The 27181-nt window shown below is 39.3% G+C and overlaps 1 protein-coding gene across 1 annotated transcript in view; it reads right to left on the bottom strand.

The window, feature by feature from the left end:
• NBEAL1 (neurobeachin like 1) overlaps positions 1-27181 on the bottom strand; it is a 130980-nt gene that overhangs the window by 82357 nt on the left and 21442 nt on the right. The window contains exons 4-16 of the mRNA XM_080671263.1: positions 25438-25599; positions 19463-19544; positions 18771-18898; positions 16681-16763; positions 16248-16333; positions 11715-12021; positions 11445-11551; positions 10411-10497; positions 8348-8431; positions 3163-3261; positions 2495-3075; positions 1505-1637; positions 237-356 (exon numbers count right to left, since the gene is read on the bottom strand). Of these exons, the coding sequence (XP_080527389.1) occupies positions 237-356; positions 1505-1637; positions 2495-3075; positions 3163-3261; positions 8348-8431; positions 10411-10497; positions 11445-11551; positions 11715-12021; positions 16248-16333; positions 16681-16763; positions 18771-18898; positions 19463-19544; positions 25438-25599 (2059 nt within the window). The remainder of the gene's footprint in view (positions 1-236; positions 357-1504; positions 1638-2494; positions 3076-3162; positions 3262-8347; positions 8432-10410; positions 10498-11444; positions 11552-11714; positions 12022-16247; positions 16334-16680; positions 16764-18770; positions 18899-19462; positions 19545-25437; positions 25600-27181) is intronic.

Raw genomic sequence — 27181 nt, 5'->3', positions numbered from 1 at the left:
TTCCTTGTTCCGGCCCTCCGGTCCAGTTTAAGAACCCATTGTGGCCCTCGAGTCAAAAAGTTTGCCCACCCCTGGGCTAACTGAATTAAATATTAACCTACTATATCTTGGTATACAGGAAACATTAAAATTTATGGGCACATATTTAGAATAAAGAGAACCTTCTACATTAAACTGAAAATTTTCAAGAATTCTCAATCAATTGGTCCTATAAAGAATAGGTTAGATGTGCTTACTTCATTCATAGCAGGAAATCTGAGAGGGGCAGAGACCTTCTGCTGTCCATTATCGTAGATATAGACAAGGCTCTGACCAAAGGGCCTTTTTCCAGGCATGTGAACAATGGTTATGTTGTGCTGGTAAAGTAAAACATATATTTAAAAGGTGAAAAATCACATTAAGTTTTTCGAATGACAATGTTTTATGAGTATTTAGTATTCTCTAACTAGTTTGTGTGAACAGCAGAACATTAAGTTTAAGCATGACTAAATGCTGATTAAAATGATGACCTTGCCTGGCTGGTGTGGCTCAGTGGTTGAGTGTCGACCTATGAACCAGGAGGTCACAGTTTGATTCCCTGTCAGGGCACATGCCCAGGTTGTGGGTTTGATCTCCAGTAGGGGGTGTGCAAGAGGCAGCTGATCAATGATTCTCTCTCATCATTGATGTTTCTCTCTCTGTCTACCTCTCCCTTCCTCTCTGAAATCAATAAAAATGTTTTTTAAAAAATGAACTTAATAACTTTCCTGAAGTACTATAAAAGCACTTATATATATTCTAAAAAATCTATACACAACTGTTACATAGTATCTTTTCTGAATTTTCCAAGTCTAAGAGGATTCTTTAGAATCATTTTTTCTATTGAGAAGCATTTCATATTTTAAGAGCAGCAACAGAAATGTAATTTTTAACAATTTATGTTGTCATTTTAAATTAGAATTCAAAAATCAAATTTAGGTCTAGAACACGTCAAAAAAATAACATTTCACTTTATTTTTTTAGCAGAAAAATGATTACTGCTAAATTTACAATGATAATGATAAATAGTATTAACCTCCCTATAGATGAACTTCAACATGAATAGAAAGTGAAAATTAATAGATTCTCAAAAAGGAAATGACACCTTAGTTGATGTTGCTTAGTGGTTAGAGCAACGGCCCTCGTCTGGTCAAGGGCATGTACCTGGGTTGCAGGTTCAATCCCTGGCCCCGGTTGGGACACATGCAGGAGGCAAATGATCAATGTTTCTCTCTCACATCAATGTTTCTCTCTCCTCCTCCCACCCTCCCTTCAAAAAATCAATGGAAAAAATGTCCTTGGGAGAGGATTAACAAAAAAAGTAGATGACAACACCTGATGTACATGCACCAAATGTGTGCTTTTTAAAGGGAAAAAAAATCAAGAAGTTAAATGAAGGGGTCAGTGGGGGAAAAGGGGAACATATGTAATACTTTCAACAATAAAGATTAAAAAAAAGGTTAAATGTGATGCCCTAAAGCCTTACCCAGAGAGAATCACAGAAACTGTGATCAGGAAGCATAACGGTCGCATATTCTCTTTTCGTGCACACGGCCACAACCAACATACCTGAATGGGTAATAAAGGCTTCAAAGCCCATGCCACTTCCTGTAAAAAAGCTAACAAAAATATATATTATCAGAACTTTTAAAATCAGTTTTCAGTTTTATCATCACTGAGGCACAAAAAACCACAACATCATCATCAATACCTTTATCAAACAAGTTGTGGTTTATATTCTATTATCACATGTCAGTTCAACCTTGCTTCAACAATGTTTTTTAAGTCTTTTGGGGGGACATCAGAGTTGAGTAAATGATAAAAGGTAGTCTTATAGGTGGAATCCCGTTAGTAAACAATAGTAAAGCTATAAGCTTTCAAGTCTTAAAAATTTGCCCAAATAAGATTCAGAAAGCATAAATAAAGGTCTTAAAAAATCAAAGGCATATAAAAATGATTACTGAAGTAACTAATTTTGGATGTACATACTAGTACATAAAGGTTTTGTGGTCCTTCATATAATTACATAGCACCTTCAATGGGACAGAGAGATTACCATTCAATTTCAAATTTATTACTCCTTTTTTACAATATTTTTAAGATGGAACTTGTTTTCAAACCTCCATAACTTAACTAGAAAAATATTTAAGATATACCATTAATATTATGAAAGCAACAAAGCACCTATAATTAAACAGTATACACCCTAAGGATGAAGAAGCTTCAGGTAACTTGTACATTTACAACTAGATGCTTGAGCTGCATTTCTGCTTTTGAACTCCACTACACACACACACACACACACATACACCCTGCTGTGGGGGAAAGAACTGCTGACATTTTCATTCAAGTAACCTGAGAAAATTTTTGAAAAATTAAAAATATATAAAAAATTGGTGCTTGAAAAAGCTTTTTAAGAATCACAGCATGTATCCCATGACAGTATTCAGTTATATTCCATAATTTGTACCAGTACCTGTACAACTGTTTTCTTTTTCCTCCTTTGTTAGCATTGCAAAGAGTCAACTGATCCTGATCTAAGCAAAACCAAGCATTGAAGGAAAAGGCAGACCCTGGCCATTTCTGTATGGAAGGCACAGAAATTCCTGCCATACTGTGTGACAAATTGAAATACTGCAGTGCACTCTCCAGACTTTGTTTCCGGGCCATTGTCAGGATTGCTCGAGTCACAGGAGTAGTGTAAGGGTGTATATACTCAGATTCATCCACTCTCAGCAATCTTAGTAGTCGACGGATTTCTTCTGAGCTCACTGACTGACTCCCCAAGGAACCATGGAGAGCAATCAGGTTCTCAGCACAAGTTCGATGAAGGGAAGAATGGGAATCAAGGGTTTCAATGATTCTAATTCCCATGTTTGAATTGACACACGTAGTTCGACTCTGCCTATTAATACAACAAATTCTTTTCAGCCAATCAGAGATGAAGATCTGCAAGTCTTGGGATTCTAGCTCAGGAAGCCATTGGATAAGAAGCAAGAGAGGCTGGACATTACTAATGCCCAAAATCCCAACTGAAGTGTGGTCACCCTCTACAGCCTGTAAAGCAACAGAAGAGATAAAAGGTTAATTACCGTCTTTGATATGGAGATAACAGAACCATTTTTAACAGAGCTAAAAACTCACCATATTCATAAGTTCTTTAAGTAGTTCCAGTGATGGCTGACCCAGGGACTTTAATACTTCAAACATATGTGCATAACCAATTCTTTCTTTAAATACTTCCTAGGGGAAGGAAAATAAATACATCAAAGCATATTTTCAAAGACCAAATTTGCTGGAATATTTTTTAAAATGTTGAATAATACCCATTTAAGCTAATAAACTTAATATTTAAAAAATCATGAGTTTAACATTTGTTTTCTCAAATCACATGTCTTTATCTTAAAATAAACTCCATATACCTTCTGGAATACAATGTTACAATAATCTACCAAAATGTAAAATAAAAAAAATTAGCAAATAGTTGTGTATCATAAAATTATTGTATTTTACAGGTTAGGTTACATGACACTTTACTTCCTTCACTTGATTTATAATTATGGCAGTATTATATTAAGTCAAAACAAAAATGGAGAAAAAATAAGGAGAATTTGGGAATAACAGGAGTCAGATAGCAGCCTCAAAGGACGAAAGAGTCCTGGCAATTTTGAGTAGTGGCCAAAAAAAAAAAAAAAAAAAAAAACCTGGGTAGTTTTCTTTTGACTCTTTGTATCTAAAGCATGGGTGGAGCCGAAACCGGTTTGGCTCAGTGGATAGAGCGTCGGCCTGCGGACTGAAGGGTCCCGGGTTCGATTCTGGTCAAGGGCATGTACCTTGGTTGCAGGCACATCCCCAGTGGGAGGTGTGCAGGAGGCAGCTGATCGATGTTTCTCTCTCATCGATGTTTCTAGCTCTCTATCCCTCTCCCTTCCTCTCTGTAAAAATATCAATAAAATATATTTAAAAAAATAAATAAATAAATAAATAAAAATAAAGCATGGGTGGAGAACGTCTGGCCTGTGGGCCATATAAGGTCCATGGGATCATTTGGTCTGGCCCTGCTAAGGCATTAGGGATAAGTTAATTAAATGTCTGACCAAATATAGTAGGCTAATTTTTAAGTTGATACTTTTGTAAGGTCCTGGAATGATGTTTTAAATATCCAAATAGCCCTTGGCAGAAAAAAGGTTCCCCACCCCTGATCTAAAGGTTCTGAATTAACTGGAACACTGAGTTCATTCTAGTAAGGTCTAAACACATGTATGAACTAGTGAGACACAAAAAAACTAGCAACACTAAACTGGTCCATTAAAGTAGGCAGAAATATACACTGAGTGGCCAGATTATTATGATCTCTGAACGCATAATAATCTGGCCACTCAGTGTGTGTGTGTGGGTGGGTGGGTGTGTGCGCGTGCACGTGCATATTAGAGGCCCAGTGCATGAATTGGTGCATGGGTGGGGTCCGGCCAGCCTGGCCAGGGGGAAGGGACATGGGCAGTTGGCCCGCCTGCCTGCTGGTCAAACTCCTGGTCGAGGGGACAATTTACATATTAGCCTTTTATTATATAGGATATGCACTGAGTGGCCAGATTATTATGTGTTCAGAGATCATAATAATCTGGCCATTCAGTGTATATACTCATTATAATATCAAAAGATTTAAACAAAATGAGTAAGACTGGGGAGGAGAATCAAGGGTAGAAAATCTTTTCAAAAGGCATTTTTTAAATACAATACAAGCAATCCATTATACTCATACGCCAAAATACTTAGAACTTGAAATGATCTTTTTCCTTACAGAAACTGTTGTAAATGAAGATTAGATTTCCAAGCCAGCTAACAGTTGTAAAAGCCTATTCAGCAGGAATCTAACCAAGATTCATATGTAGCAAGAATATAAGGCAAAAGTTAGTCCCCTAACAAAAAACAACTAAAAGTGGAATACAACTGAAGGCATGGCTCAGGGAACAAGAAGTAATTCATTCCTTTCTGGTACTAGAAAGGTAACTGAGGCATAAAGCATATTAGAGGTGATGGATAAAAAAGTAAATCCTTCCTATATAATAAAAGGGTAATATGCAAATTGACCCTACCGGCGGAATGACCAGTAACGACCAATCACTATGACGCGCACTGACCACCAGGGGGCAGATGCTCAATGCAGGAGCTGACCCTGGTGCTCAGTGCGCTTCCACAGGGGGAGCGCCGCTCAGCCAGAAGCCAGCTCATGGCTGGCCAGGGCAGCAGCGGTGGCGGGACCCTCTCCCACCTCTGCAGCAGCACAAAGGATATCCAACTAATGGCTTAGACCCACTCCCCACAGGTGGACATCCACCAAGGGCTCCTGGGCTGCCAGAGGGATATCTGACTGCCAGCTTAGGCCCAATCCCCTGGGGAGCGGGCCTAAGCCATCAGTCAGACATCCCCAAAGGGGTCCCAGACTACGCGAGGGCGCAGGCCAAGCTGAGGGACCCCCCACCCCACCCCAAGTGCACAAATTTTCATGCACCGGGACTCTAGTGGTAATAACAATAGACAATAACATTTTAAACACCATGTGCCTGGCACTATGCTGACCACTTTATATAGATGATCTTACTATCTTTAAAACTACTCAATGAGGAAACTACTAGCACAAAATTAGCATAAACGGACAGCAGGAGAGAGTCGGTGGGAGTAAAACAAATGAGAAGAAAAAGAAAATGCTAAGTGACTACAACCAAAGAAGCAAAGTTTCCATGGCCATATGGAAAAACAAGACCAGAATTGATAGGGCCATTGACATGTGAAAAATGTCCATGTTCTCATCAGTCAGAAATGACCAAATAGTGAAAGTGTGATTATTTTATTAATTAAAAAAACTATAATATGGGATTTAATTCTTTAAATGCACTACATAAAATCACTTAAAAAAATCATTTCAGGAGAAACCAAGATGGCGGCATAGGTAAGCACCTAAACTGCTGCCCCGCACAACAATTTCAAAACTACAACTAAAAGACAGAACGGACACCATCCAGAACCACAGGAAAGCTGGCTGAGTGGAAATTCTACAACTAGAAGGAAAGAGGAAAGCTCATGGAGAAGGAGCAGCAAAGAGCTGAGGTACAGAGACACGCGCGCACGCAGAGAGGAAGGGCGGCGGAGTGCCTGGCTGGCTTTCTCTGGCGGAAGGGGGAAGGAAGCCCCCGACTGCACTGAACCCCAGTTCCGACTGCACTGAACCTCAGTTCCGGGTGAAACCCTGTGGACCCAGGCTCATACAGGGGGAGTTTGGACTGTCAGGTAGAGAGAAAGGCACAGGGAGACTCGGACACTCAGGGAGCCGCGGCGGCAGAGGTCTGGAGGTGCGAGCGCATGCAAGTGCTCGCAGAGAAAGCTGAATGCGGAGGTTGCCACAGGCATTCCCTAGAGGAAGGGAGTTGGAAGCTCCTGAATGCACTGAACCCTAGTTCCGATTGCACTGAACCCCAGTTCCGGGCAAGCCCTTGGGGACCCACGCTCTTACAGGGGGAATCTGGACTGTCAGGCGGAAACTCAGGGGAGTCGCGGAAGGCAGAGGTCTGGAGGCGCGCACGCAAGAGCAGGGCTGACGGGAAGCCAAGACTGTCTGCTCCGCCCTGAGACTCCACCCCTTCCAAGCTGAGCACAGAGGCTTTTGCAATCTGGCAAGGCTAATCCTATAAGGCTGTCTCCAGCACCGAACTTCTCCCAGTGTAGACACTGCTGATCCTCACAGCCAACGGGCCTGCAGGTCAATTCCTCCCAGTGATACCAACAACAATCAAGACTTAAGTACAACAAGGCTGTACACATAGTCCACAAAGGGGTGCACCAAAAGTGTCCACCTCAGGTTAACTGGGAGGCCGACCCACTGGGCCATATAGGAAACCTAGCACACAAAGCCACCCTACCAACTCATGGAAGCAGTGAAAAATGGGGAGACGAAGAAACAGATGACAAACGAAAGAAATGGAGGAAAACAAACGACTGGATATAGAATTCAAAACCATGGTTATAAGGCTTTTCAAGAATATCCTAGAAAAGGCCGATAAATATAATGAGACCCTCGAAGATATGAAAAAGGACCAACTAGAAATTAAACATACACTGACTGAAATAAAAAATATTATACAGAGACCCAACAGCAGACTAGAGGAATGCAAGAATCAAGTCAAAGAGTTGAAATACAAAGAAGCAAAAAACACTCAACCGGAAAAGCAAAAAAAAGAAAAAAGAATCCAAAAAGTTGAAGATAGTGTAAGAAGCCTCTGGGACAACTTCAAGCGTACCAACATCAGAATTATGGGGGTGCCAGAAGAAGAGAGAGAGCAAGATACTGAAAACCTATTGGAAGAAATAATGACAGAAAACTTCCTCCACCTGGTGAAAGAAATAGATTTACAAGTCCAGGAAGCACACAGAACCCCAAACAAAAGGAATCCAAAGAGGACCACACCAAGACACATCATAATTAAAATGCCAAGAGCAAAAGACAAAGAGAGAATATTAAAAGCAGCAAGAGAAAAACAGTTAATTACCTACAAGGGAGCACCCATACGACTGTCAGCTGATTTCTCAACAGAAACTATGCAGGCCAGACGGGAGTGGCAAGAAATATTCAAAGAGATGAATAGCAAGAACCTACAACCAAGACCACTCTACCCAGCAAAGCTATTATTCAGAATGGAAGGTCAGATAAAGAGCTTCACAGATAAGGAAAAGCTAAAGGAGTTCATCACCACCAAACCAGTATTATATGAAATGCTGAAAGGTATTCTTTAAGAAAAACAGAATAAACTGGTGAATATAATAGAATCAGGGGCATAGAAAGGGAGTGGACTGATAATTCTCAGGGGGAAAGGGGTGTGGGGGGTGCAGGAAGAGACTGGACAAAAATCGTACACCTATGGATGAGGACCGTGTGGGGGGAGGTAAGGGCAAAGGGTGAGGTGGGAACCGGGTGGAGGGGAGCTATGGGGGGGAAAAGGAGAAACAATTGTAATAATCTGAACAACAAAGATTTATTAAATTTAAAAAAATAATAATAATAAATAAATAAATAAAAACAGTCCCTGTCACAAAATGAAAAGAAAAAAAATCATTTCACCATTTCAAAACCAGTGCTCTTCCCATGCATTGACTGACACTCTGTCTTTAAAATTATCAGAAAAAATAACACCTACACTAAGATGAGATATTTTGTGAACTATTTCATTTCAGGCATGAAACTATGCATTACACTTTCCTACATGACTTTGGGGATTATATATTGAAAACTCATAAATCTAAGATAACATTTTTAGAACTTAGGAATATGTTTTACCTTAGCAGCTGGAGATTTGTTCATTACTGCTGTCAAAGCCTGAATGGTTGATACAGCCAAACAATCCAACTGTCCCTGAAATGCCTACCAGAGGGGGGAAAAGCAAGAAATTAATAAATGTAGTCAAGATTTATATTCAGTTAGGAAACCTTTGTTCTGAAAACCTGAAAAAATAATTACTTAACATGCAATACATTCCTCTTTCAATAAAATTGATTTCTGAAACAATATAGAACCTGCAAGAAAAGTTACCAACTTGAGAGAAAATAAGCCATATGTCAAGAAGGATAGGGTTACATTCACTCATTACATTAAAATGTGTTTTTTTGGGGGGGAGGGGATCAACAACACAAAATACCAAGCTTAATACATGCTTGTTATTTTAAAATGGACAATCTCAAGAGGAAGGGAGGGAGGTCTATCATTGGAAATTCTATTATGTATTAATCTTCCTTAAAAATACACATTAACTTCCTACATTTAAATTTTATTAGCTTGTATAATGAGATGTCTAAAATAGTCTTGTCTACTTAGTTTCCAGATCCTGAAATGATATGTGCATGCACCAATCAATCACACGTGCAAACAATAAAGTGTATCTATTTTTACATAAAATACAGAATTTGAAGCACAACAGAAAATGAAGTATATATCTGTAAGCATCATCATGTTTTTGAGAAGGTAACCTTTAATGCAAAAGTTGTTTTGCCTATTTCGGTTTAAACTTCATCATAAAAAAGAGATTTGTTAAATTTCAGATCAGTGGATTTATAGTAAAAAAAACCGAACAACACCAAAAACAAATATAAACTCAATATTTTTAAAAAACCTGAACATTAATCATCAACCACAAAAGCATAAGGACTAGAAAGTTGTAAAATCTAAGTGTCCCCAAAATTTGTTTTTGGGAATATATTACTATGACTTGAAGCTAGTCACTCCCCAAAGAGGATATTCCTCTCTCCTTCCCCCTAAAAAAGGTTTAAGTACAAGGGGACTGATTTGATCTTTGTTGTTTTAAGCCAAGCTCTAACACTTTCAGGAAAGTTATTTAAGCTGATATCTTGATGTTCTTTGTTTATTAAACATTATATATTTAACAAACATAATATGCATTAAACATTCTGCATACAGAATTTCATACAAAAAAGATCTTTCCTAGACTCTGTCTAAGAGGACTAGGCACCACAGTACCTAAAATTAGAAATACTAGCATAAACCTCTCAGAAGACTATTGTAACTATTTTATTAATCTATAAGAAGGCCTTAAGAGGGACTAATTCAGATAAATCTAAAACAATACTCTGTAATTGATATTGCACATCCAGAACAGAAAATGAGAGATTATTATGTCCTTCTCTATATCACAGCTCTATTTATAAACCTGAACATTAAGACAATGACACTTAAATTTTTGGGCAAAAGAAACTGACAAAGCAACTTTGTAGGTGGTCTAACAAAACTAAATTACCTAATGTATTATAAAAAGCAACATAACTATTATATTTCTACCTTATACAGAGTTGAATATTTAGAAAAGAAAAAAGTTAAGCCTTATTCTAAATTTAGACTCAAGGAGTTTGGCATCTTCTTCCCTTCCTCCAAGATTCAGGCTGTCCATTGAATTATAATCACTACTTGTCAACAAGAAGCAAAGAATCAATATATCAGAACTGATCATACATTTTCACAAACAAAGCCCTAAAATCCCAATACACCACAATGTTTAGAAAAGGAAGCCCCAAAAATAAGAAGTCACCACCAGGTGGACAGCATTGATAGTGGGATCCCATTCCTGTACTTTATATCTCCTCATACTAAAAAGAACACACACATAACAGGTGGAACGCCATTGAAAATTTATATTAACTACCAAGATATTAATAGACTTATCTTTAGATTAAAAAATTAAAATTACTTTGAAGAATTTTCAAAAATAATTTAGATTAGAATTAGATAATGTTTGTGTATTTTAAGACAAAAGAAAGAAAAGTACAGGAATAGTTGCTCCCATTGATTGATTTTGGACTTCAGTTGAAACAAGATGCAGGCTTTGTAGATACCTGGTCCTCATTTATTTCTGTCAGTAATTTGTTGGCCAGGTCTTTCTCGTTCTTGTCTGCCACCTTATTGTTAGCATTTAAAAACAGCTGTTAAAAACAGAGACAAGAATAATGGAGAAAGAACATTGGATTGTTAACCCATAAGCAGAAATGAAGCTTAAATGGATTTCCACGTATCTTGAAAATAAATCCAAGAATCCACTTGTGAAGTACACCACTTTTAAAATGACAATCAACTATTCATTTTTGAAAACAAACATTAGTTCACATACTATAATTATTATTTAGCTCTCTGCTGGAACTCAAAGTTACTAAAATAAGAAATAGCAATAATTAAATTAGTTAATATCCCTAAATTCTTAAAGAGTCAGCAGAGAATGTCTCACAGAAAAGACAATGTGCTATTGAGACAGACTAAATTCCACTTCTGGATACATACCCAAAAGAATTAAAAGCATGGTCTCAAAGGGATAGCTGTATACTCATACTCATAGCAATATTATCCACGACAGCCAAAAGGTAAAATCAAAGCAATGAATGAAAAATACAAAATATGGAGTACCACGCACACACACACAAATATATTTGGCCTTAAAAAGGAAGATATGATACAACATGGATGACTCTTGAGAATATTATGCTAAATGAAATAAGCAAGTCAAAACAAACAAACAAACAAACAAACCACTGTATGATTCCCCTTACATGAGGTACTTAAGAGCAGTCAAAATCAGAGACAGAAAGTACAGTGCTGGTTACTGAGTGGAAGGGAAAGTGTGAAGTTGTTTAACAGTGATCGACTTTCAGTTTTACCAGATGAAAAGAAACATGGGGAATGGATGGTAATGATTGTTGCACAACTATGTGAATGTGAAAGTACTTAATAATGTGAACTGTACACTTAAAAATGGTTAAAATAGTACATTTTTATATGTATTTTACCACAATAAATAAATAGAAACAATATGCGCAAATTTGAATCAAAACATAAAATGACTTCTTAAAAATCAAGAATAGTAATAATAGAAAAATACCTTGCAATTCTGTAGCAGTCGTATGAGATGTTCAAAGCAGTTACTGTTAAGAAAAATGGCTTGCAGAACAGGCCTATCTGTGCAATCTAACATGGCTGTGATGGTATCTAGGGGAATAAAAACAAAATCATCCATTTAGGAAGTAGAAAATTTGGAATCATAAAACATTTAATCTAGTCATATTTTAAATTTAGGCTTTTCAGATGACAAAGAGGTAAATTAATTAGGAAATAATAAGAATGGGTATAATAAACTCCTTGTGATACTTACTCAACATTTTTATCTGTAGAGCTATGAACCGGCTTTCCCACTCTCTGGACCTCTTTTGATTAGGTAAAGCTGAATGATCTGAATTCAGCAATTTGAAATAGTTCTCCAGAATAGTGCTGGTTTCCACTTGACGCTGGTCAGAGCTGCTCGTGAGAAGGATATGCACCACTTCTGTAAGGCACTTCAGAGTCAGTTCTACCTTCCTACCCACCTCCTCAGGATTTCCGTCCTCCCAGGAATCACAATCTGCCAAAACTCTCATAAGAACTTCCATGGTAGCTGGAGAAATTGCTTGCAAAGCATTCTTCTGAAACATAAGAGACAACAAAAATGAAATCCAAAAGACTGAATTTCTGTGTTTGCAAAAAAAGGAATTTAACAGGTCTTCAGACAACTTTTTATTTTAGTATATCAAATATAAAACATTTTTAATCAGATACTTTGACAGACACTACCAGTGATTTACATGTCTTCATTTCCTAACAGAATTCTTACTCAGATAGCAATCTCCCCACATAGAAAACTCACCACTTTCCCTTGCAGCTAGGAATAGCCAGGTGACACAGTTTTGGTCAAGGATATATCCTAGTAGACTATAAAGATGTTATCACTTTACAAATAAAAAGAAAGAACCCTTTGCTTTTGGCCTTTTTACCTGTTTCCTGCCTGGAATGCAGACAGGATGTTTGGAGCCACCTTTATATCACAAGGAAATAAACCCAAGAATTAAAGAAAGCAGGCTACAGAGAGCAGAACAGGAACACCAAAGAACCATAGTCCTTGGTGGTATCACTGAGCTGCTGTACCAACCCAGAACTGCCTAATTCTCAATTTCTTATGTAACAATAAAAAAAGAAAAAGAAAAACTCAATTTGGTTAAACCTCTCTCAGGTTCTCTGTTGGTTATAGTAAATCCATCTCAAATGATATAGATATACTAGAGGCCTGGTGCATGAAATTCGTGCAGTGGGAGGGGGTTCCTCAGCCTGGTCTGCGGTCTCTCGCAATCTAGGACCACTTGGGGGATGTCCAACAACCAGCAGTCAGACATTCCTCTTGCAATCCGGGACACTGCATGCACCAGGTACCATACTTTTCATAGAGGTGAAAGGCATCTTGCTGTTGTATGAGCAGCTACATTTTTTTGCCCTGATTATAAAAAGTAGTACATAACATGATCCTTCTGAGGCAGTAGTACCATTTCCCCCATCTTATGGGTGGAAAAACTGAAGCAGAGAGAAGTTAAGTAATTGGCTTTGTCACACAGTTATAAGTGTCAGAATCAGGGCTGACCACAAAACGTGCAAGTCAAGAGTTCATACATGTCATCGCTGCATCATCCTGTTTTCTCAGTGTTAGAGTAGCCTTGCCAGGTTTTAATTTTTAAATCTAAGAGACTGTTCCCAAAATATAGGGTAGAGTCCCTAGGCCTGGCCGGTGATCAAGGCCGATCTGTGGAGCAACTGGCAGGCAGGGTGACTGGGGGCCACCACTGGCACTCACCTTGGCTGGCAGCCTGGCACTGCCTACTGGCCAGCCCTGCCCCCAGCCGCTGCTGCCCACTCTCCGGCTGGCCCCACCCCCCAATCACCCCGCTGCCACTGCCTGCTGCCTCCCTCTCCGGGGACAGATGCTCCTGCATTGAGCGTCTGCCCCCTGGTGGTCAGTGCGCATCATAGCAACCAGTCGGTTGGCCAGTTGTTCCACCGTTCAGTCAATTTGCATATTAGGGTTTTATTATATAGAATAAGTGGACTGGCATGGCTCTAAGTCAACAAACATACTTCTGAAATTCTAAGTAAGTGTTAACTATTTGAGGTGATTAATTAAACTTAGAAATAAAAAATGTATGTTGCCCTAAATCGTTAAATTGATATATAATAAATAAGAACATAGTTATGCAAAATCATTTGAAAGTAACAGCACTGAGGCTATTAGGACTTGTTATTATCAACATAATAAATAATATCAATAACAACCAGTACTACTACAGAAGAAATTGTTGATGGTCCACTCAACTTTCATTTTCCTCCACTTCTTACAAAGGGAATCCCAGATATTTTTAATCAGATACTTTGACAGACACTACGTGATTTACACATCTTCATTTCCTCACTAACAGAATTCTTACTCAGAGAGCACTCTCCCCACATAGAAAACTCACCACCTTCCCTTGTAGCTCAGAACAGCCACGTGACACAGTTTTGGTCAATGATATATGTCAGTAGACTATAAAGAGGATATCACTTTACAAATAAAAAGAAAGGACCCTTTGCTCTTAGAATAAAGATTACATTCCCTAACCTCCCCTGCTGCTAAGGAAGCAAGTTTTATCAAATTTTTTTATCTGGATGTATTTGCCCTCTTTGCAGTTATCTGATGGAGTTTAGCAAATGAAATTAAAATAAACAACATCATGTCAGCTTTTCAGTATCGCATTAAAAAAAAGCTGGCAAATGCCATTTGACTTCTTCATCTCCCCCTCCATCTAGAGTTCTTCTAGAGCTATCTTGTAGCATAAGAAATAGTAAGAAAAAATAAACTGACTTTCAGAAGGAACCTGAATACCTGAAGATCCTAGAAGCCACCAGATTAACTCTGGACCGCTTACTGCTGTTTTCTTTTTTTAATGAAAGAAAAAGTAAACTTCTAAGTTAAGCTGTTAGAATTTTAGTATCTGGCTCCAAAGCCCTTGCTCTTAACATAACACAGAACAGAACAAATATACCAATAGTAAGGCATAATGCTTGGGAAGGGAGAAGAGTCATCAGACTTCAATATTTCTGTTCTTTATGAAAGGCCATTCTTATGCCTTTAGATAGTCGATTCATCTAAATACCCTTATACTGATGCTGTAGTCAATAAATAACCTTCTGGCTTCAATATAGCAGCTATTACAGCTATAATCCAATTATAACGATTTTGAGTATTTTCGGTATATAAAATAATAGACTGGACTTTTATTATCTACTATATTTCCATATTAGTCTTAATACTGGAGGTCTCCGGAGCTTGATTACCCCTGGGCACTAACAATAAGTCTCTTGTGTTCAAAAAGGAAATGGATCAAACCAGCTTCTTCCATTAGTGAAAAGCAATGTGATTTCCAGTTTTATTCACATACTAGGGGCCCGGTGCATGAAAATCATGCACTGGGGCACTGGGCGGGGGGATCCTCAGCCCGGCCTGCACCCTCTCACAGTCAGCCATCCTTAGCACTGCTGCGGAGGCAGGAGAGGCTCCCACCGCCGCCACTGTGCTCGCCAGCCATGAGCCCGGCTTCTGGCTGAGCGGTGCTCCCCCTGTGGGAGTGCACTGACCACCAGGGGGCAGCTCCTGCATTGAGCATCTGCCCCCTGGTGGCCAGTGCACGTCATAGTGACCATTCGGTCAATTTGCATATTACCCTTTTATTATATAGGATTACATAGGATACTTATTAATTCTTCTTAGTAGTAGAGATACTAAAGCAAAAAAAAATATATCAGCTAATAAAGGTAGGTGATAAAGCAAACAAATTGAAAAACACAATTCTGATCACCATTCTTCCCATTACGAAGAGACTCCCCCTCTTCTACTAGAGTGAAGAGAAGGCAAGGTAGTCCACTAGGAAACCCAAGTAATATTATTAGTAATACTTGTGATTTTGTCACCAACAGAAATCAAACATATTTTCATATATTATAGTAGTTGCAGTGTTTTAAAAACATCATTTATCCTCATCTCTTCTCTGAAATTACATTAATTATACTAGACTTGCTGGTATATCTTTTTATTTAATGTGTTATAAAGCATGTATTACTGTTACAAATTTGTTTTATTAACATTTTAGTAACTGTATTTCAGTAAAATGAGTTTCCTTTGTGATCTTATGTATTTTATTATAGGCATTTGAAAACATTATGATAAAGGGCTTTACCAGAATGCCAAAGGGGTACGTGATACAAAAAGTGTTAGGAACCTCTAAACTGTGTGGTTAAAGAAAACATGTAGAATGTTCTTTCTGACCTATAATCCTGTTTTCAACTGGTAATCATACTCAAAAGTTTACCAGACAGCTTTGAAGATGTTCAACTTAAAAAAAAGGAAAGAAATATTACAAAATAAACCATTTTTTTTCTTAAGGCTTTGTTTAAACCTTGTTTATATGCATTTACTAATTATAAGTCAACAGAAGAGTGACTAAATTCATGTCTTAGGAAATCAAATTGCTAGAGCTTGATTTCATCAAGTGGACTAACAGGGCTGCCTATCCTCCATACTCTAAAGAAAGAACTAGCAGCTGAAAAGTCACCACAAGTAAGAACTTATAATACCAAAACTGTTAAATCTGGTTATGCATTAATTTAATTTTAGTGATATTATTATTTAGGTTTCTAGGGAGTTAACAAATAAAAGAAGCAGATTAGTTAGAAAAGTATTTGTAAAATTCATGAAATTATAAAAAGACAAAGAATACATTAAATAATCCATGGAAAGCTTTCTGCACTGTTAACCACTGTTTCATATATTAACATTCAACACTTTCCTCACCTGCCCACCAGCTATAATGGCTCCAAAGAGATGCAATAAGCAACACTTAAGGCTTTCCTTGAGATGTTCACTTTCTTGAAAACACTCTGTGAATATAATACACAAACAAAGAAATAAGATTTTTCTTTTATAATATTCTTATGTCTTGGGAATGTCTGACACTGAAACATTAAGAACTATTTGTGAAAAGGCTAATGTCTGTAAAAGGCAAGGTTGATATGTGTTTTCTCACAGGAAAGAGAAACCATCTATCAGGTAGTACTTTAGATACTTTATGCCATCTTATTTAATTCTCATAATATTCCATATGAGGATGATATTTTGCCCCCATTTACGAATGAGCAAATGGAAAGTCAGAATTTAATATCTTGCCTAAAGTCACAGGGCTACTAACACCAAAGTCAAAGTAAGAGAAATTAGAGCAGTTACTTACGGTAAAAGAAGGGGACGAACTCCACAGTGAGAGAAGCTGGCTTATATTTCTGTCTGCTCTTTTCCACTGTACTAAGGATTCGTCTATCATTAAAAAGAAGTTAATACCAAATTATTATCATGGACAAGTAGAGATAGCACAATTACAAAAATAACTATAAAATAAATTTAATATTTTACTTTTAATTTGTGTACTGAATAATACATCTCCAGGAATGACATAATCTTAAAGAGGAAGTCTAGCCAATAACTTAAATGCTTACCAATGAAAGGATTTCTTCTCTTGAAGCAAGCAAAAATTAAAAAATGCTTAATGGTCAAACATAGCTACCAGGTTACGTCTCCAAACTAGAAATGGAAAAAAGGAACTAGCTATTTAAAATTTCCAATCTGTAAAAGAACTGTTCAGCAGTACTGCTAATTTGATACCTAAGATAGTAGTTTATTACAACAGTGCCATTGAAATTCATCAAAAATCAGGCTACTCTATGTCACTTTTTGAAATTTTATTTGGACACAGAGAGTCCACACTACTGGCTTCTTCCATTTTAAAAATATAGCTCCAGTATGGGCTGGCATCAGTTTTGTTTTTAATGACAATTCTAGTATTTTGATAGCTGAAATATTTCCACAGCCTTCTGTGAGGCCAACACAAATAGAATGTACTTTTACCAACTCTTCTCTTTGAGCTCTGTACTGGAAATTATGCTATTGTCACTAAATTCCAAACCCATCATCCTATATAGAATCTGCTTTGTGATTCTGGGACAGGCAGTCTGCAAACTATATTTCACTTTGCCAAGCAACCCCAACTACTGAGTTCACCAACAGTGAGTACTAAATGGAGCCCAGAAGGTTAAAGAGCAAAAAAGGGATTTATTGCAACATTTGCAGTTGGTTCCTATCTTCCACTTATTTTTGGCAATCTCAGAACTAGCCTCTTTATGGCTGCTCAGCAGTACCCACACTGGCTAAGCAATGCTCTTTCCTCAGAGGTCCAAGCCGCAGCACTTCAGAAACTCTCCAAACCTCTAGTTTCTGATAACTCCAATCTCTTCCCTTTGTTCCCTTGGCCCCAGGGAGGTAGTTGCTTCCTGAAGTCACTGTGTTTGTATTATCAGTGCCCCTCTATGCTTTTTGAGTTTTCTAATATCTATTAAACAATTTCCTTGTATTATATAGGGTGGGACAAAAGTAGATTTACAGTTTCTCCTGTAGAAAATATAATTAATAGCAATACATGAATAAACTGTCTGACTTACTTACAACTGTAAACCTACTTTTGCCCACCATATATTTTTCTTAAATATATTTTTATTGATTTCAGAGAGGAATGGAGAGGGAGAGAGAGATAGAAACATCAGTGATGAGAGAGAATCACTGATTGGTTGCCTCCTGCATGCCCCCTACTGGGGATCAAGCCCCACAACCCAGACATGTGCCCTTGAACAGATTCGAATCCAGGACCCTTCAGTCCGCAGGCCAACGCTCTATCCACTGGGCCAAATAGGCGAGGGTTATTCTCTCTTTTTAAATACTAGTATGGTTTGTTTTCCTGACTAGACCCTGATTGACACAAGCTCTATTTAATAAAAATAAATAGATAAAATGTTGTGGGGTTTGTTATTTCTTTGTTTTTGTTTTTTAATTTATCTTTATTGTTGAAAGTATTACAGCTGACCCCTTTGTTTTCTGTTGTTTTTCCCACTGACCCCCTCCACCCTGCACCCACCCCTTCAACAAAATGTTAAAAATCATTTTCAAATTATGAAATATGCTTTAAAAACAGAGACCTTTCCATGAAAAATATGTACTCTCTACTTGGCGCTACTGTGCTCTGAAATTTCCCTATCTGATTATTAGCACTCAATTGCATCATAAAATGGAAGTTCAGGGTGAACTGATTATCTGGAAGTGGCATTTATCATGAATTCATTACCTCCAATATAGTTCTCTACTTCAGAGACAGAAATGGGAGTCATCTTATACACATCTTACCAATTGCTTTGATAGAGAATAAGATCTGCTTTGAAGAATTGCACAGATTATGACATTCAGGTTCAAATGAAAATTATGACTTATAAGACATACCCTGAAATTCTATGTCTCCAATTCCGATATGGATCATATAAACTTTCACAAAATGCCAATGCATGGATTACAAATTCTTCAATAGATGTCTGATCTGCCAATTCCTTCTCTTTTTTTTTGCTTTTTAACTGAGAATAAAGTTAATCATAAAATTATATTTAGTTAAAAATATTAAACTGTATAACATCCTTACCTATATCATTAAAGGACTATGTTTCATTCATTATTTAATAACAAATTATTTTTATTCAAATAAGTCTAAGTTCCATTTGAATCTAAAATATATACTCAATTAATCAGATGAACTGAATATAACCTCTCAAGCTTTATTAATTTCCTAGGAAGGGTTTCCAATGAATAACCAAACATCTTTTCAAAAAAACCTATGTGCTCAATAAGAGATGTTTGATGAATAAATAATACATAAAATGACAAATTGTGTCATTTTAAAAAGCCAGTTATAAAATAATTTGCTTATTTAAATTTAAATAAATATATTAATAATTGCATCTCTACTTTTAGATGATATGTATAAGATGCCTGAAATATATTGTACCAATAGTAATTTTAATTCTCTTCTCAATTATTATGTCCTCTGAAAACATTTAACTTTTCTAACTATACTACAGAAAAAGTAAAACTTAGTTACTCTCAGTAAAGCCACAAAAAGGAACATATTAATTCACACCTACTTGCTGGATATAAAGTGTTGTCATAGTGATGACATGATTTATGTAAGAACAAGTCCCAATTTCTTCTACGTTAGATAGATTTCTGTGAGAAAAAAAATATACATATATTTATTACATATGAATAGTGAGAAAAATGTATGCTTATTTATTCCAGGGATGTAAGGCTGGTACAATATTCACAAATCAATAAATGTGATACAGCACATTAACAGATTGCAAGACAAAAATCACATGATCATATCAACTGATGCAGAAAAAGCATTTGACAAATCCCAATACCCTTTTTTGATAGAAACTCACAGCAAAGTGGGAATAGAGGAATCATAACTCAACATAATAAAAGCCTTATATGACAAACCTACAGGAACTCATACTCAATGGGCAAAAACTAAAATCATTTTCCTTAAGACCAGGAACAAGACAGGGGTGCCCACTTTCACCACTCCTGTTTGACATAGTACTGGAAGTGCTAGCCATAGTGATCAAAGAAGAAGAAATAAAAGGCATCCAAATTGGAAAGAAGGAAGTAAAATTGTCATTATTCACAGAAGACATGATACGGTACATATAAAACACTAAAGACTCTATTAAAAAACCACTAAACTTAATAAATGAATTCAGAAACACAGCAGGATATAAATGTCTCCCAACTAGGAAGAGAAACGCAACCTCTGGATCATAGGTCGACCCTCAAACACTGAGCCACACCGACTAGGGTGCCTGAGCTCTTCTGTATCAGAATTTCTATAATAAGGCTCAAGTTCTATATTTCTATTAAGCTTCCCAGTTGATACTTAGACATACCAAAATTTAAGTACCACAGACCGAATTATCTATAAACCTGGAAAATATAAGCTATAGAACAACTATACTTTTTTTTAAATAAATCTTTATTGTTGGTTATTACAGGTGTTCCTCTTTTTTTCCCCCCATAGTTCCCCTCCACCTGATTCCCCACCCCACCCCATGCCCTTACCCCCGCCACTGTCTTCATCCATAGGTATAAGATTTTTGTCCAATCTCTTCCCGCACCCCTCACACCCGCTTCCCCCTGAGAATTGTCAGTCCACTTCCTTTCTATGTCCCTGATTCTATTATATTCACCAGTCCATTCTGTTCTTCAGATTTTTTATTCACTTGATTTTTAGATTCACTTGTTGGTAGGTATGTATTTGACATCATTTTGTTGTTCATAATTTTTATCTTTATCTTTTTCTTCTGCCTCTTCTTAAAGAATAACCTTCAGCATTTCATGTAATCCTGGTTTGGTGGTGATGAACTCCTTTAGCTTTTTCTTATCTGTGAAGCTCTTTATTTGACCTTCAACTCTGAATGATAGCTTTGCTGGGTAGAGTAATCTTGGTTGTAGGTTCTTGCTGTTCATCACTTTGAATATTTCTTGCCACTCCCTTCTGGCCTGCATAGTTTCTGCCGAGAAATCAGCTGACAATTGTATGGGTACACCCTTGTAGGTAACTGTTTTTCTCTTGCTGCTTTCAAGATTCTCTCTTTGTCTTTTGCCCTTGGCATTTTAATTATGATGTGTCTTGGTGTGGTCCTCTTTGGATTCCTCTTGTATGGGGTTCTGTGCGCTTCCTGGACTTGTAAGTCTATTTCTTTCACCAGGTAGGGAAAGTTTTCTGTCATTATTTCTTCTATTAGGTTTTCAATATTTTTTTCTCTCTGTTCCTCTGGCACCCCAAAAATTCGGATGTTGGTACGCTTAAAGTTGTCCCAGAGGCTCCTTACACTATCTTCATATTTTTGGATTCTTTTTTCTTCTTGTTTTTCTGGTTGGGTGTTTTTTGTTTCCTCATATTTCAGATCTTTGGTTTGATTCTTGGGGTACGTTGATCTACAGTTGAGTTTCTGTATATTCTTTATTTTAGACAGTGTATGCTTAATTTCTGACTGGTCCTTATCCATTTTTTTGGCATTCTCATTAAGATCCTTAAAGGTCTCACTAAGCTCCTCAGAGGTTTTTAGAAGATTCTTGAGTAACCTTATAAATGTGGTTCTGAACTCCATGTCGTCCAGTAGTTTGCTTTCCTCCATTTCTTTCATTCATGACATGTTTCTTTGTCTCCGCATTTTTGCTGATTCCCTGTGTTGATGGAGTGGCTTTGTGTGGTAGGTGACCTATAGGGGCCAGTAGCTCAGCCTCCTCAATCACCTGAGGTGGACGCTCTTGGTACACCCCTTTGTGGGATGAGTGCAAAGTCTTGGTGTAGTTAAGCCTTGATTGCTGTTGGTACACTGGGAGGGATTGACCTCCAGGCCAATTGGCTGTGAGGACCCGCTGTGTCTATAATGGAAGAACTGCTGCGCTGGAGACACGCTTATGGTGCAGGACTTATTTCAGTGGGGCTTTGGTGATCACTGAGTCTGCCTCTTAAATGTGTCACTTATGGATGTGAGGAGTTGAAATCTGGTGTCTCACACTGACCACTAGGTACACTGGCTTCTGGATCTCCAATGGGGTGCAGGTCAGCTACTGTCTGAGGCCACCCAGCAGGAGCTACAGCAAGAACTACAGTTTTCTCCTCTTTGCTTGGGGTTTGGAGGTTTTGGAGCTGTCTGACCCGGGCTGCAAGTTTGCTAGGTTAAGCTGCGATAGGGCAGGCCATTCATATGCTAAAGCCGCTGCTTGGAGCTTGGGTGTGTTTGTAGGTTGTGTGGGGCGGGGTCTCAGGGCGTCACTAGGCTAGGGCGTGGCAAAGAGCTATGGCTGCCTGTTAGCCGGCTCTGCGTCTCTAACCGTGTCCCTGTGTCCCACGCCCCAGCGCAGTAAACAATTATTCCTGCTCACAGCTGTGCAAGCAAGCCCTCCTCACTTTCCGACCCGATGGCAGACAGTCCAGCTTCTCCCCGTAGGAGTTAGGGTCCCCCGCGTCTCCCCAAAAACTGGATTTCAGAGTAATCGGGGGCTTGTCTCCCTTCGGGTTGAAAAAAGCAATGCCCGCCGCCAGCCCGGATCGCATGCCTCCATACCTCAGCTTTTCAGCACTTGTGCATGCCTCAATACTCTTTTCTCTTTCCTTCTAGTTGTAGAACTTCCACTCAGCCAGCTTTCCCGTGGTTCTGGATGATAGACATTTTGTCTTTTAGTTGTAGTTTTGAAATTGTTGTGCAAGGCAGCAGTTTAGGTGTTTACCTATGCCGCCATCTTGGATCACTTCAATAACTATACTTTCTTGGTACATTTATAAAACGAAACATTAGAAAAATACATTTCAAAAATAATTCACAGAGAAACCAAGATGGCGGCATAGGTGAACACCTAAACTGCTGCCTCACACAACAATTTCAAAACTACAACTAAAAGACAGAACAGATACCATCCAGAACCACAGGAAAGCTGGCTGAGTGGAAATTCTACAACTAGAAGAAAAGAGAAAAGCACACTGAGACTCAGAGGAGCTGCAAAAAGGCTGAGGTATGAAGACACACGCGTGTGGAGAGGACTGGCGGTTGAGTGCGTGGCTGGCTTTCTCATGCGGGAGGGAGACGGAAGCTCCCAACTGCGCTGAACTCCAGGTTTGGGCGAGACTCTGGGAACCCAGACTCATTCGGGGGGAATCTGGACTGTCAGGAAAAGAGAAAAGCACACTGAGACTCAGGGGAGATGTGGAAGGCAGCGGTCCAGAGGCGTGCGTGCGCAGAGAGGACTGACTGCTGAGTGCGCGGCTGGCTTTCTCAAGCAGGAGGGAGACGGAAGCTCCCGAATGCGCTGAACTCCAGTTCTGGGCGAGACTCTGGGAACCCAGACTCATTCAGGGAGAAACTGGACTGTCTGGTAGCGCGTGAAACTTGAGGGTGGCTTTCTCTCAGAGGTGCTTGAAGTGATTACTGAGGGACACTGAGACCAAGGGGCCTCATAGGGCAGGGCTGACAAGAAACCAAGGCTGTCTGCTCTGCCCTGAAACTCTGCCCCATCCAAGCTGAGCACAGAGTCTTTTGCAATTTTGCAAGTCTTCTCCCATGAGGGTGTCTCCAGCACAGAAGTTCTCCCAGCGTAGACACAGCTGATCCTCACAGCCAATTGGCCTGGAGGTCAAGTCCTCCCAGTGATACCAACAACAACCAAGATTTAATTACAACAAGGCTGAGCACACAGTCCACAAAGGGGTGCACCAAGAGTGTCCACCTCCAGTAACTGGGGAGGCTGAGCCACTGTGCCCTATAGGACACCTACCACACAAAGCTACTCTGCCAACTCAGGGAAGCAATGAAAATGCAGAGACAAAGAAACAGATCACAAATGAAAGAAATGGAGGAAAGCAAACGACTGGATATAGAGTTCAAAACCACGGTTATAAGGTTTTTCAAGAATTTCCTAAAAACCGCCAATAAATTTAGCGAGACCCTCAAGGATATGAAAAAGGACCAACTAGAAATTAAACATACACTGACTGAAATAAAAAATATTATACAGAGACCTAACAGCAGACTAGAGGACCTCAAGAATCAAGTCAAAGAGTTGAAATACAAAGAAGCAAAAAACACCCAACTGGAAAAGCAAAAAGAAAAAAGAATCCAAAAATTTGAAGATAGTGCAAGGAGCCTCTGGGACAACCTCAAGTGTACCAACATCAGAATTATGGGGGTGCCAGAAGAGAGAGAGCAAGATACTGAAAACCTATTTGAAGAAATAATGACTGAAAACTTCCCCCATCTGGGGAAAGAAATAGACTTACAAGTCCAGGAAGCACACAGAACCCCATACAAGAGGAATCCAAAGAGGACCACACCAAGACATAGCATAATTAAAATGCCAAGAGCAAAAGACAAAGAGAGACTATTAAAAGCAGCAAGAGAAAAACAGTTAATTACCTACAAGGGAGAACCCATATGATTGTCAGCTGATTTCTCAACAGAAACTATGCGGGCCAGATGGGAGTGGCAAGAAATATTCAAAGTGATGAATAGCAAGAACCTACAACCAAGATTACTCTACCCAGCAAAGCTATAATTCAGAATTGAAGGTCAGATAAAGAGAAAGCTAAAGGAGTTCATCACTACCACAACCAGGATTACATAAAATGCTGAAAGGTATTCTTTAAGAAGAGGAAGAAGAAGAAAAAGGTAAAGATAAAAATTATGAACAACAAATACATATCTATCAACAAGTGAATCTAAAAATCAAGCCGAAACCGGTTTGGCTCAGTGGATAGAGCGTCGGCCTGCGGACTGAAGGGTCCCGGGTTCGATTCTGGTCAAGGGCATGTACCTTGGTTGCGGGCACATCCCCAGTGGGTGGTGTGCAGGAGGCAGCTGATCGATGTTTCTCTCTCATCGATGTTTCTAGCTCTCTATCCCTCTCCCTTCCTCTCTGTAAAATATCAATAAAATATATTTAAAATAAATAAATAAAAATAAAAATAAAAATCAAGTGAATAAAAAATGTGATGAACAGAATAAACTTGTGAATATAATAGAATCAGGGGCATAGAAAGGGAGTGGACTGACAATTCTTGGGGGGGAAGGAATTGGGGAGTGCAGGAAGAGACTGGACAAAAAGTTATACACCTATGGATGAGGACAGTGGTGGGGAGGTAAGGGCAGAGGGTGGGGTGGGAACCGGATGGAGGGGAGCTAGGGGGGGAAATAAGAGGAACAACTGTAATAATCTAAACAATAGAGATTAAAAAAAATAAAAAATAACTCACAGTACTAAAAATGTATATATGTCTATACGTGAGGACCACTTAGAAAATACCAGTGCAACAAACTCTTGGTTAGGAAAAACTGTCATTGTCTTTACTCTAAAGCAATTTTTTTTATCTTGGCTGAATTTCTCTATAACTAGGTATAGTTACTAAAAAGGCTTTCCAATATAACAAAACACAAGCCTATTGCAAAAGGTACACTCATTCTTTAATGCTCCATCTTGTAAAACACCATTGATAATCAATAAATGCATTACCATTTTGGTAATATTTACTTAAAACAAATAGTTTATTTGCACTAGATACCTGCAAAGAATAATGAAGAATTTGACAAGCAAAATTGATAAAGCTTGCTGTTGTTCCTCCAATCCATCTGCCATTTTCTGAACACAGTGTAGTAGCTGGATCCTCAGAACCTGCAGAATATTGTCAGGAAGCAGAGATATTCCTGGAGGCACATCATCTACCCTACAATATAAGGAAAACAAAAGAAGAAGGGTGGGGGGAAAAAGGAGATTCATGTAATACTTTAAACAATAAAGAATTTTAAAAGTAAGAAGACAAGTGTTTAAATACAGGAAGAAAAAGTTTTGTACTTTAGAGGAATTGCGTTGTCAGCTCAAATCCTAAAGAAGCTCTTTTATTCCAGACATTCTATGCCTTCTTCCCTGAAAGGCACCGCCAGATGATTAGTGACACTTGAGAAGATTATTAAAAGTACTATCACTAAAGCCTAAGAATCTTTTTGTAAGCCTCTGTATACTAATTTCCCTAATTCTATTAAGAAAAATGCCCAAATCACAAAGAAGTACCCTAAAAAACTCCTAATAACAATTATCCTATCCTATCTAATAAAACAGTAATATGCAAATTAGCCATCACTCTGCTACACCCACAAGCCACGCCCACCAGCCAATCAGAAGCGAATATGCAAATAAATCCAACCAAGATGGCTACAGCCACAGAGAGCAGGAGGGAGGCTTGGGTTTCCCCGGCAATGGAGGAAGCCAAGCTTTCCGCCTGCCCTTGCCGGCCTAGTCCTCCACTCAAGGCTATAAAGTTGCAATGATAGAAGATACATAACCCAAACAGAAATGGCAGCAGCCACGGAGCTGGAAAGAGCAGGAGGCTAGGGTTGCCCCCAGCGATGGAGGAAGCCAAGCTTTCCACATAACCTGGCCGGCCCAGGACTCGCTTAAGGCTACAAAATTTCAATTATAGAAGATACATAAATCCCAATAGAAATGGCTGCTGCCATGGAGCAAGCAGAAAACTTGGCTCCGCTCCAGGCTACAAAGTTTCAATTGTAGAAGATAAATAAACCCCAGATACCAGGGCCTCCACTTGGGTCGCCAGGGGGCGTGGCTGGCCTGCAAACCACCACAGGCCCCTCGCCCAGGCCGCCCCACGCCCCAACGGAACCCCCACCCTAATCCGGGACACCCTTCAGGGCAAACCAGCTGGCCCCCACCTGTGCACCAGGCCTCTACCCTATCTAATAAAAGAGTAATATGCAGATTGACCATCACTCCAACACACAAGATGGCTGGCCCCAGGTGGTCAAAGATCCTGCCCCCATGTGGACACAAGATGGCCACCACAAGATGGCCAGCAGGGGAGGGCAGTTGGGAGGGACCAGGCCTGCAAGGGAGGGCAGTTGGGGTCGATCAAGCCTGCAGGGGAGGGCAGTTAGGGGTGACCAAGCCAGCAGAGGAAGGAAGTTGGGGGCAACCAGGCCTTCAGGGAAAGGCAGTTGGGAGGGACCCAGGCCTACAGGGGAGAGCAGTTGGGGGGGACCAGGCCTGCAGGGGAGGGCAGTTAGGTGTGACCAGGCCTGCAGGGGAGGGCAGTTAGGGGTGACCAGGCCTGCAGGGGAGGGCAGTTTGGGGGGACCCAGGCCTGCAGGGGAGAGCAGTTGGGGGGGACAAGGCCTGCAGAGGAGGGCAGTCAGGGGAAAACAGGGTGGCAGGGGAGCAGTTAGGCATCAATCAGGCTGGCAGGGGAGTGGTTAGGGGGTGATCAGGCTGGCAGGCAGAAGCGGTTAGGGGCA

The sequence above is a fragment of the Plecotus auritus genome (genome assembly GCF_963455305.1).
Source record: "Plecotus auritus genome assembly, chromosome: 5".
NCBI classification, from domain to species: Eukaryota; Metazoa; Chordata; class Mammalia; order Chiroptera; family Vespertilionidae; genus Plecotus; species Plecotus auritus.
The sequence above is the reverse complement of the archived record's forward strand: the minus strand, read 5'-3'. Positions and strand labels throughout refer to the sequence as shown.